The sequence below is a fragment of the Spinacia oleracea genome, chromosome 2 (assembly GCF_020520425.1).
Source record: "Spinacia oleracea cultivar Varoflay chromosome 2, BTI_SOV_V1, whole genome shotgun sequence".
Lineage (NCBI taxonomy): Eukaryota > Viridiplantae > Streptophyta > Magnoliopsida > Caryophyllales > Amaranthaceae > Spinacia > Spinacia oleracea.
This window is the reverse complement of record NC_079488.1, coordinates 14,326,463-14,339,083: the sequence shown is the minus strand read 5'-3', so window position 1 is coordinate 14,339,083 and position 12,621 is coordinate 14,326,463. Positions and strand designations below refer to the sequence as shown.

The 12,621-nt window shown below is 36.1% G+C and overlaps 1 protein-coding gene across 3 annotated transcripts; it reads right to left on the bottom strand.

Moving 5' to 3' along the window:
- Nucleotides 1-6,733: 6,733 nt before the first annotated feature.
- Nucleotides 6,734-11,738, bottom strand: LOC130466791 (uncharacterized Rho GTPase-activating protein At5g61530-like). 3 transcript variants are annotated; one of them, XM_056835384.1, is made up of 6 exons: nucleotides 11,653-11,738; nucleotides 10,939-11,041; nucleotides 10,561-10,811; nucleotides 10,075-10,137; nucleotides 9,967-9,985; nucleotides 6,734-7,008 (listed from the first exon to the last, which is right to left on the bottom strand). In XM_056835384.1, the coding sequence occupies exons 2-6, from the start codon at nucleotides 10,976-10,978 to the stop codon at nucleotides 6,887-6,889; spliced, it is 495 nt and encodes a 164-aa protein (XP_056691362.1). In that variant the 5' UTR covers nucleotides 10,979-11,041; nucleotides 11,653-11,738; the 3' UTR covers nucleotides 6,734-6,886. The 3 variants fall into 3 exon arrangements, with proteins under 3 accessions (XP_056691362.1, XP_056691360.1, XP_056691361.1); XM_056835382.1 differs by having other exon boundaries at nucleotides 10,918-11,041; nucleotides 11,653-11,734; XM_056835383.1 differs by lacking the exon at nucleotides 11,653-11,738 and adding an exon at nucleotides 11,119-11,353 and having other exon boundaries at nucleotides 10,918-11,041.
- Nucleotides 11,739-12,621: the final 883 nt, after the last annotated feature.

Sequence of the window (12,621 nt, the reverse complement as noted above, 5' to 3'; positions counted from 1 at the left end):
CTAAGTTAAACATCAAAGAGTCTAAATGAGATTCTTAACCTATATTATATGTCAAAGAATTTAGCTGAATTTAGTATCTACTGAAACTAGATAAGCTAAAGTTACATGAATAGAATTCAATTGGGAATTATTCTGCAAAAGAATTTATCATGGATGATATAATATGAGGATCGCCAAAAACGTATCGTATGACTTTAGGCATGACGAACATATACCAATCTCTATTGATCTAAGTGAAGATCAACTAGATTGAGATCAAGAATACTTATGGTACTTGAAATGGTACATAGGAATAGTTCTTGATTCAAGGAAATAAAGATATGCTAAATATTGATGCTACACGCATAAACACTGGCAAAGGATCAAGCAAGACCCTTTGGAGTTAACCATTGATAAGGACGAGCTATAGAGCATCGTGTTTTGAAAATGGCAACATGGGTTGGAGACCATGAGTTGTTGCGTGGGAAATTAAAATAATAATTTCTATGTTCTAAGATATAGTTGGAGAGTCTTCCACATATCTATGAACTGCTTGGATAGGTAAATCCAAACAAAGCATCACTAGCAACCTATACAGTTGAAGTAAAAGTAATTATTGCCTAAGAAGCAATAAAACAGGGTTGTTTAAAGTTCTTCACTGAACTTGGGAAGATCACCCATCTGCTGGCTTGATGGTTCTTCATTGAGAAATGCGTAGAACCACTCTTGAAGCAAGAAAAAGGTCTGCTAACTTGATGGTTCTTCATTGAGAAATGCGTAGAACCACCATTGTAGCGAGAAAGACTAGATCACATAATAAACAAACTCGAAAAGATCTTATCATCATATCTCGAAGAACATTCGATGAAAAGGATATTAAGATTGGCAAAGCATGATAACTAAACCTATGCAACAAGTGAGAAGCAACACTCACGTTGTAGCACTTGAAATCAAGCATAGCTTTTAATTCCATGAATTGTTTTAGAAGATGGGTTTGAGGCCCATGGTTATAAAACATTGGGGTTGAACATTTATCATATATGAAATGTATTTTCATATTCCATTTAATCTTGGTTTAGTATTAAATGATGAGTCCCTTCAAATTTGGCGATATATTCAAGATAGACTGTCAGGACCAGTCCTGTGACTAAGAAATGTCTATCAAGTGAACTTGAATGTCAAAGGTTGAAAATGGTCCCTAGTCGGAGTTTTCTATAAAATTGGACGCATAGAAAACGTTAGACGACTAGAATGCAAGATGACTAGTAGTTCTGTTTCTTGAACTATGTGGACATGGCAATGTCATAATCATTTGCATAGATACTTACTTTGGGAAGACTAGTATCGGACAAGACCTATGAAACTTTACTGTAAGAGATGAAAGTCTGTCATAAGTAAATTTCATTAAATTATTAGACACTAAATCCTCAATACCTGAGTGATTTGAGATTACTTGTTTGAGAACTGGTTGCTTTGACGTTGACCAACCGTCGCACCGTAAAAGGAGGCTATAAAGGCAACGCTCAGGTAATCACCTATCAAACGAAGTCTAATCTCAAGATCGTAAGATTGGGATTGTCCTCCCATAAATCGGGATGAGATGCTTAAAAGTTGTACAAGGCCACTCGGAGAGCTAGAAACTGTGAAATGCATGGCCGTGCTCGGATGAATCATAGGCTATGATTATCTGTTTATTTGATCAGTTGAACTCTGAAACCGAGGAACACCTCTGGACATAATAAGGATGACAACTCTTACCTTATGTTCAAGAGCAAGCATCGAGCGACAAAGGAATTAGGAAATGCACACTTGTCCCTAAGGACAAGTGGGAGACTGAAGGAAATAATGCCCTTGGTCCAAGTATGCATTCTATGTTAAGTCTAATAAATGCGGTTCAGTATTAATTAACAAGTTAATAATTCAGTGAGATCAAGTGAGCTGAATGCCTAGCTAGAGGCCGCTTCAGTTCAAGTGGAATTAATGATATTAATCCACAGCTTACTCTTGACTGAACCCGTAGGGTCACACAAATAGTACGTAAACGGATCAAGTATTTAATGGCATTAAATACTCTATCTATGGATATTCGGAATCGACGGATCTTGGTTTCAGTGGGAGCTGAGATCGTCACAGGCAAGAAATGAATACTCCGGAAACGATGATATTACCGGAAACGGAAATATGGATCGTATCGGAAATATAAATATTATCCAAGTCGTAGATGTTGCCGGAAACGGAAACATGGTACGTATCGGAAAATATTATCGGAAATGGAAATATTACCAGAATCGGAAATATTGCCGGAAACGGAAATATTGTCAGAATCGGAAATATTACCGGAATCGGAAAATAATTCCGGAAACGGAAATATTAAATATTTGTTCGAAACGGAAATTAATTCCGGAATCGGAAATGTTAAATATTGTTCGTATCGGAAATGAATTCCGGAATCGGAAATTTAATCGGAAGCGTATCGTACGAATAAGCATCGGACGAGGCCTGCCGGACGAGGGCCCAGCACGAAGCCAGGCCATCGCCCAGCAAGCCAAGCGCGCCACACAAACAGCCACGCCAGGCCCAGCGCAAGGCCAGGCCCAGCAGGCCGTGGCAGCGCGCACAGCGCGCGCAGGGCGCGCGGGTGCTTGCGTGGGCTTGTGGTTCGCGCAGGCCTCGCTGCGTGGGCTGCTGCTCGCACGCACGCATGGGCGGCCCATCGAGGCTGCCGTGTGTGTGTGCGTAAGTGTTTGTGTTCGTGCACGTTTCCTAAAACGTGCAGAGTTCGGTTAATGATTAAATTCCTAATTCTATTTGATAAATTAATTAAATTAGAGTTCTTGTAGGATTCTAGGTTTAATTAATTTGTATCTGAATAGGATTCCAATTCCCTTTCCATACCCCTATAAATATGTGGCTTGGGTTCACAATTTATAATGAGTTTCAAAGTATTCAAAGTGAGTTTTTGAGAGAAAAATTCAGCCACACATCTTGCTCAAAAGTGCCGAAAATTCTAGTACCTTAAGGGCGATTCTAGTTGGTCAATCTTAAGGCGGATCCGGACGTGCTGTGGACTATCTACGGAGGGACGACACTTGGAGTCCTAAAGACTTGTTCTTGTTCGGTTCGGGCGCAGCTAGGGAGGGCACGCAACAAAGAGTATGCATCTAAATTATGCTATATGATTATGTGTAAATAATATGTAATCCTGGGTTAATGGTTGTTTCCGCATGATTTATGTAATATCATATGTATCATAACCTAACAATTTCAAAGAACGAGAAAATCAAAACTACATGCAATCCTAGAGTTATTTCATAAGAAAAAACATGAAAAACTTACATGGGCAAGGCAAGAACAAGACCAAGGGAAGAGCTTAATCGACCTTTGAGAGAAAGAGCAAAAGAATTTCAAGTGAATGTGCCTCAAAATGGCACGACAAGGGGAGCTTTTATAGCTCAACCCCGCGCCAGGCACCGCCCCAGCGCACTGCGCTGCCCTGCTGCATGCGCGAATCTGCAGCGCGCGCGGTTTCCCGTGCTGATTGCACGTCCTTTGCTGCTACGGTCTTCCGCACCAAGCATCAAACGTCGCATCGAACCATCCATCGAAAATATGGGTATACACCTGTATCTCCAAGTGCAAACAGATTCATATTTCAAGAATACAAAGTCCAAAAAATACAACGACTCAGGCGCCCAACTCCAAACGGACCTAAGCTCCGGGAATGTCAGTCGAAATTTCAAAAACCTAAGGGCCAGCAAAAAGCTCTTATCCCCAGCAAAGCACATCCCCAACGGATTAACTCCTGGTATTCAAAAATTCAAGATTCAAATTTCAAGATTAAAAAATTCAAGATTCAAAAATTCAAGATTCAAAATTTTTTGATGCCAAGCTCCGTCGTGGACTGAAGGCGGAAATATACAAATACAAACCGGAGTCATTACCAACCGCACCGAGGTAGACTCTATCCTTTTTCTAACGCCTGTTTTATGCAGGTACCGGCGTACAAAGAGTGGTCTCGATTGCAGAACATCTTGACCATTCTCCGTCCCTTTCGAAATACTTTGACTTGCGCTTTCCTAACCGAATACTCAGTCAAAGTGGGGGCTTCTGTAGATTCCTAATTTGTGTCTCCCCTTTGGGATGATGACGATACCATTATCCTTGTTAGGTGATTGGAGTAACACCAGGCGGAAATCCCAATTGCTAAGAACATTTCCAAATTCAAGATCCAAAATCCAACCCCCGAGACCGTTCCCCTTTCGGTTCCCGGTACAAAATACAACTTTCCAAATCCAATTTCAAAATCCAAGTACAATCTCAACTAGTAGACCATCCCATTGGTTTTACTAGGCCTTTTCCACTCAAAATCATAGAAAGCAAGTCAAATTCGGGCGCCGATCCACAAAACTGAGCATGTCGGGCCCCATCCCATAAAACCGGAATTCAAAAACCCGAGAAAGGCTTGTTTTTAGACGCTAAACTGCCATAACCTCCAAGAAAATACAAAACGCCAAACCTAGTACTATTCGTACAACAGGTACAACGCTACAAGGCGAAACAAGGACGATTCCCCGTCCTTGCTTTGGCGGCATTCAAGCCACGTCAGCAGCGCACAGCGCTGGCCTGGCGCTCGGCGCTGGCGTGTGCTGACGTTTTGCACCATTCCCTCCTATAAATACCCCTCATTTCCATCGAAAAAAGGGGGAGCACAACAATACAACGTCGTAATTTCGACATTACGTCTCAAAATACGACTCAAAACTCCTCAAAAACACATACAAAATTCCTAAAATCCAAAGCAACTAGGAGCTCTTGCCTAAATCTAACTAGGTAAATCCGAATCCCATTCTAATATACTATGTTGCTTTGATTTCTAAATGATTAGCAAGTTGGTGTTTTTAATCAATAAAAAAACACCACTTGCAACAATCACACATGTTTTCCAAAAATACAAACTTTTTCAAAATACAAAATACAATTTTCAAAAATTAAAGATGTCCAAGTTGTTTACATTCATCTCTTGGGCTAGAATCACCATCAAACATGGGGTAATCAAAGATAAACACCTTTTAACATTTAAAGGTTTAGTCTTTGAGATTCAAAACTCCATTTTCAATATACAAATTCAAGTCTTCAATTTTCAAAGATCTTGCCATGTTTAGGGTTATTCATAGTTATTTCCCTAAACTAGGATCATTTCAAGTTCAAATTTCAATCATTTCAAGTTCAAATTTCAATCATTTCAAGTTCAAAAATTTCAATATTCAAGCTTTCAATTTCAAGTTTAATATGCAAAATCTAGGATATTTGGGTTGAGCAACCTCTCCCAAGTTGAGATTTTTGGCTTTGAATTTGTGTCGAGCGCACTTATTTTTAAGGAGCCGCTTGGCGTTCGAATCTCATGTGCCCAATTACAAATTTCAATTATGCACCTTTCAATATTGCAATTTCAAAATCGCACCTTTCAATATCGCACTTTCAATATCACACTTTCAATATCGCACTTTCAATACCGCAATTTCAATACCGCAATTTCAATACCGCAATTTCAATTCCGCACTTTTGATTCCGCATCTTTACTTGCCTAGTCCGTTTCTAGGCAATGTGGACCTACTCCCAGGGAAACGGGAAATAAAAAACCCCCCTACAGTATCGTACCACTATCTCGCTTTATATTAGCTATCCCACTTTCATACTACTTAAAAAAAGATCCATATACATGTTAATTAAGTCGAAAATGCTTCATATAAAGTTATGAACAGTGTATATTTATGACTTACGGTTGGCGGTTTACTGGAATTTATATCAATCGCTCAGTCATTTCATTTCATTTCATCTCACTTCAATTATAGAATACTGCTTCTAAATTTCAAATTAACCATCTATTTGACATGTCAATACAAGAGGAGATGTACGAGATTTTTGCAAGGTTATCCGTAAAACCATTGCTAAGATTATCAAACGCTTCCAAAGACCTTCACAGTTTCTTATTTGAAAAATTATTTCCAAGAAAAACAATGTAAAAACTCTCTCAACAATGAATTGGAGTCGTTAATCATACAAGAGGCTGCATGGGCTAGAGGAATGAAAACAAACTTATGATTCTGTTTTCTTCCTGAAGCACTCCCATATTCTGCTATTCCAATTGAATCGATGATGTGGCTGGATTCACATTGTGTTTGCCTCCTTTCATCTATCAACGGTGTGGTGGTAGGCATTACAGACATTGATGATGGATTTCCTAAGATGTTTATGTACAACCCGGATATGAAAACATCACTAGTAGAAAAAACCCTTATTGCAGCGGGCTTTTAGACCCCTGTTGCAGCGTACATCGTATGCTGCAACTGGGGGGCCTGCAACAAGTCTGAACTTGTTGCAGCGTACAATGTTCGCTGCAAAAAGTGATTTGTTGCAGCGGGCTTTTAGATGTACGCTGCAACAAGTGCCAAAAAATTGGCAAAATTTTGGACTTGTTGCAGCGTACATATATATGTACGCTGCAAAAGACTCAACTTTTTGCAGCGTACATTTATTTGTACGCTGCAACAAGTCTGAATTACTCAATTTTTTGCAGCGTACATTTATTTGTACGCTGCAACAAGTCTGAATTTTTGCGAAATTTTTTTCCCTTGTTGCAGCGTACAACATATATGTACGCTGCAAAAAAGCACTTTTGGCGGGAAAATTCTAATTTTGTTTAGGGATACCTAGAGTGCCTTGCACCAAATATAGAAACCTGTCAAAATAATAATAGAATAACGCAACCTATATAACAAATATAAAAACAACAACTGGAGTTTTGTATACTATATATCCCAAAACCAAAGTGCACATATTACATTTAAATATATGTTCCAATTTCAACATAAACATACATTTTAATATAAAATTTATTCTATAACAACTAAACCAACTCGATCAAGCGCGCTAAAGCCAATAATAAATACTTGTTGGTAAAAAACTTAGCCCATTGCTCACGAACCACATCAAATTCCTCGCATAAGGCGCAATCCTCGGAGTGTAGACCTTTACAAAAACAGAAATTTAAATTAAACATTAGATTAAATACAAATTAAATATCACATTTTAACATTCAAGAAACTAATGACAATGTCCTAATAGTCTAAAATGAGTCCTTAGGTTCTTTAGTTCAAAGTTGGGAGCGAAAATGTCATTTTAGCTTAAATATGACCTATAACGACCCAATGAGCCTATAGGTGCATAAATAGATTGGAACGAGTCTTAGATCGTTAAAATTATGCATATTAAACATGTAATAAGTTTTAAATGAGTCCTTAGGTTCTTTATTTTAAAGTTGGGAGCGAAAATGCCTTATTTTAGCCTAGATATGACCTATAACGATCAAACAAGCATTAAATGGGTATAAGTAGATTAGAATAAGTCCTAGAAACTCAAAACTAAGCTTATTAATCATATAATAATTTAAAAATGAGTCCTTAGGTTCTTAAGTTCAAAGTTGGGAGCGAAAATGTCATTTTAGCCTAAATATGACCTAAAACGACACAATGAGCCTTAAATATGCATAAATGGATTGGAACGAGTCTTATAAAGTTAAAATTATGCATATTAAACATGTATTAAGTTTAAAATGCGTGCTTAGGTTCTTTATTTTAAAGTTAGGAGCGAAAATGCCTCATTTTAGCCTAAATATGACCTATAACTATCAAACAAGCATTAAATGTGCATAAACAGATTAGAATAAGTCTTAGAAACTTAAACTAAGCATATTTATCATATAATAACTTTAAAATGAGTCATTAGGTTCTTAAGTTCAAAGTTGGGAGCGAAAATGTCATTTTAGCCTAAATATGACCTATAACGACACAATGAGCCTTAAATGTGCATAAATGGATTGGAATAAGTCCTAGAAAGTTAAAACTAGAATATAAAACATTTAGTAGGTTTAAAATGAGTCCTTAGGTTCTTTAGTTCATAGTTGGGAGCGAAAATGTCATTTTAGCCTAAATATGACCTACAACGACCTAATGAGCCTTAAAGGTGCATAAATAGATTGGAACGAGTCTTATAAAGTTAAAATTATGCATATTAAACATGTATTAAGTTTAAAATGAGTGCTTAGGTTCTTTATTTTAAAGTTAGGAGCGAAAATGCCTCATTTTAGCCTAAATATGACCTATAACTATCAAACAAGCATTAAATGGGTATAAGTAGATTAGAATAAGTCTTAGAAACTTAAAACTAAGCATGTTTATCATATAATAAGTTTAAAATGAGTCATTAGGTTCTTAAGTTCAAAGTTGGGAGCGAAAATGTCATTTTAGCCTAAATATGACCTATAACGACACAATGAGCCTTAAATGTGCATAAATGGATTGGAATGAGTCCTAGAAAGTTAAAAATAAGCATATAAAACATTTAGTAAGTTTAAAATGAGTCCTTAGGTTCTTTGGTTCATAGTTGGGAGCGAAAATGTCATTTTAGCCTAAATATGACCTATAACGACACAATGAGCCTTAAATGTGCATAAATGGATTGGAATGAGTCCTAGAAAGTTAAAAATAAGCATATAAAACATTTAGTAAGTTTAAAATGAGTCCTTAGGTTCTTTGGTTCATAGTTGGGAGCGAAAATGTCATTTTAGCCTAAATATGTCCTATAACGACCAAACAAGCCTTAAATGTGTATAAGTAGTTAGATTAAGTCTTAGAAACTTAAAACTAAGCATATTAATCATGTAATAAGTTTAAAATAAGTCCTTAGGTTCTTTATTTTAAAGTTGGGATCGAAAATGCCTTATTTTATCCTAAATATGACCTATAACGATAAAACAAGCATTAAATGTGCATAAATAGATTAGAATAAGTCTTAGAAACTTAAAACTAAGCATATTTATCATATAATAAGTTTAAAATGAGTCATTAGGTTCTTAAGTTCAAAGTTGGGAGCGAAAATGTCATTTTAGCCTAAATATGACCTATAACGACACAATGAGCCTTAAATGTGCATAAATGGATTGGAATGAGTCCTAGAAAGTTAAAAATAATCATATGAATCATGTAGTAAGTTTGAAATTAGTTTTTAAGTTCGTTAGATCAAAGTTGGGAGCGAAAATGTCATTTTAGCCTAAATATGACCTATAACGGCCAAAGAAGTCATGAATGTGCATAAATAGATTGGATTAAGTCTTGTAAAGTTAAAACTAATCATATAAAACATTTAATATATTTAAAATGAGTCCTAAGGTTCTTTATTTCATATTTGGGAGCAAAAAATCCTCATTTTAGCCTAATATGACCTATAACGACCAAACAAGCCTTAAATTTGCATAAGTAGATTGGAATGAGTGTTAGAAAGTTAAAACTATTCATATTAAACATGTAATAAGTATAAAATGAGTCCTTAGGTTCTTTAGTTCAAAGTTGGGAGGGAAAATGCTTCAAGTACAAATTCCCTTTCGCTATTCTCCTCCAGAAACTAAAATAGTCTTCCTTATAGTTCCAAAGAGTGAGCTAAGACCATTCATTCATTCTCCCCCCAAGATCAAAATAGTACCTTCTAACTAAATAGTAATGCCTAACTAAATAGTACCTTCCACTTTGAACTACTTGACGGATGCTTCCCTGCATTTTGTAACCCTTTCCCCCAGCTTGTCCCCAGAAGCTCAGTCTAACAAGTAAAAAAACTGAGCCCTCAACCCCCAAGAACCTTCCTATGCTAATTTCTTATTCCATAATACTTAAGTATTAAGTTACTAACACAAATATCCTGAGTAAACCTAATCTATTCAGACAAATGTAGGGCAGATCTAATTTCTTACGGAGTACTCTTTAGTATCTACTATCTAATACAAACCTGCCAGCAGTCCAGCATAGTCATTAAGACAAAGACAACCCATAAATTAAAAGCTCTACCATACTTCAGGCTCCTGTTGGATTTATTGATTTCACACAACTAATTATCAAGGAAAAGCAAAAAATTCTAACAATGAGGGAAAATATATACCGTCACTGCTTGCAACACCCTGCAAAAAAAGGAGGAATATTTGAAGGTTAGTTTTCGAAAGCATTACCTACCAAAGCCAATCAAAAAAGATAAGCGAGAAAATTATACTTTTTGCCATCTTTCAATATCTGATATAAAGGATTTACTTCTTTGTGCAGTTTTCTTTGCCACCTGAAGAATTGCCATGAAATAACATCAATAACCTTTGAATGAAATGTAACCCATATTTTCTTGAAACACCAGAAACATGTACATTTCAATACTCTATTCTAAAACATAGATTATAGGATTTGCAAAAAAAGACAAAACTTAGAGAAATTGGTTCACATAGGATGAAATCCAACAAATAGTTTCATGTGTGCACAATTGGTCTATAGAGAGTAGATAAATAACAACCACATTCTGCAAGCTGCAACCTATGAATATAATGGCCTAAATTTGAATTTGTTCCATAATAGAGTGCAATATCAGAGAGGTTCTCCACTCTAGCACAAGCAAGTATTAATATACTATCAAAAGACTAAAACAAATCTTAGATAATATATTACAGTATAAATTAATAGAAGTTACAAGAAATAATACACATAATGATACCTCCTCAACTTTTATCTTTCCTACAGAAACTTTTTCTTTGGTCTCTGAGATTCCTTTCCTTACGAGGAAGCTTGTTGAAGCAGCAGCTGAAAGAAACCTCTCCTGCACAGCATGCTTAGTAGAGGGTTGCTGGAAAAGTGACCATTTACTTTTAAACACAGACCCAACTCTTTCAGCTGCATCAACCACGTTCTCTTTTGCATCCTTGGCAAAAGTCCCAGCTTGATTCCCCGCTTCCTTAAGTTTAACCCCTTAATTTGAAAATAGATTGTAATTACAATCAAACACTTAGTCACTTGCCAGTTACCACACTTAAAATTCAAAAAGAATTCATATGTTAAATAGAACAAAATAAACCTGAAGCGGAAAAAAACCCACTAGCTTTGTCCTGCCATTGAGGAGATATCATAGAAGGCATTAAGTTTCAACCCAAAAGTTACACGTACAAGGTACACCTACCCACGCGTAATAATCGATGTACCTATCATAAAACATAAAGTATGAAATATTAACATGTTAAGAGAATCCCTAATCAATAGTTGATTAAGTTTTAAGTACCTCCTTTCTCCTCCAATCCCAAAAAAGTTCTAAATAATAGCTCATCAAATCACTTCTGCAGACCCAAAAAGTCTAAGAAATTGAGGTCAATTTTTGCAACATATGTGTATAATTCAATCTATATTTCCATATTACCCTTATTTTCCTAATCCATTTTCCACTCAATTAATTCTCTCCCTACTCATTCAATCACAGTCAAAAGTTAGTTGTTAAAAATCGGTTCTTTTTCCGGAACATCAACATCAAATGATCAAACCACCCCCCGTCTAGCCACCAGCCAATTGATTTACACCAATTAAAGCAATCAGTACTTCTCAAACGATAGACAATTTCCAATCACCACACTATAATTGGTTTCTTAGAGCTAAAAGCATTAGAAATCAATTGCTTTTTAATTAATAATAACAACAATAGATCAAACACAAAAATTTTACCCATTAACATCGTTTAACCTAGAACATGTGATTCAACAGGTACAGAAAAATCCCAAAAATAACATTGAATTGCAATACTAGAAAGATAATTGTATGGTACCTTGCCAGATCTCTGATCAGGAACACGGAAACTAAAAATAGCCTTCAAGCCAGGGGCAGGTTCATCAACATAATGGTGGTGAAAAGCTAGGAGCGGAAGACGGAAACAGCAAAGAAGTTGGAATCAGATTACAATAGATTCCAATTATGTAAAACAAGATGTTCATAGAAAGCAATGCTATCTGTCACCAAATTTTACACAATTACCAATTATAAAAACCTATAAACCAATGAAACCGTAATGTATCATAGAATCAATTCGTAGTAATACAAATAAACAAACTCACATTGGAGTTGGTATCAACTTTCACATCGGTGGTAATATTCTTGTTTGTCAACTTAGTGCTGACATTAGCCAAAAACAACTCGCCCTTCTTTGTCCCAGTAGAAGTGATAGCCTGCAAGAAAACAAGTTTACATTAACTTTAGAAAATTAATCATGCCATACATGTCTGATTGACTTATTCTCTACATATAAATTAAGAAGTCAACAACAACCTTTAATGCAAACATACATCTTAACTTAATTTCTTTAATCGTGACTCACAACCCTAAATCTTCAGGACACAATGCAGTTCCTAATCAAATTACATTGTTATCTCGACTAAACCCACGGAATACATGAAGCACACAGATTCTAATTCGTAACGCTGATGCTGGCAAATGAAAGAGGAGTTGTCCAGTTCACAAGACATTCCACAAACCCCATAAATGAGAATCACAACCCAGGAACACAAAACCTTCCCTTTTATAACAAGCGCAGGACAGCAAAACGAGTTTAATCTCCATAGCAACATACAAAGAAGTCAACAACTCACACAAACTATACTCAAACACAATCACCTTCTTATAATCTTGTAGAGCCCTCATTTGACCACTCAAAACTTCTCCATCATTTCACAAGCGTAAACAACAAAAACATCCAAAATTCCAATACTATTCTTAAACTAAACCCTAAATATCCAACATT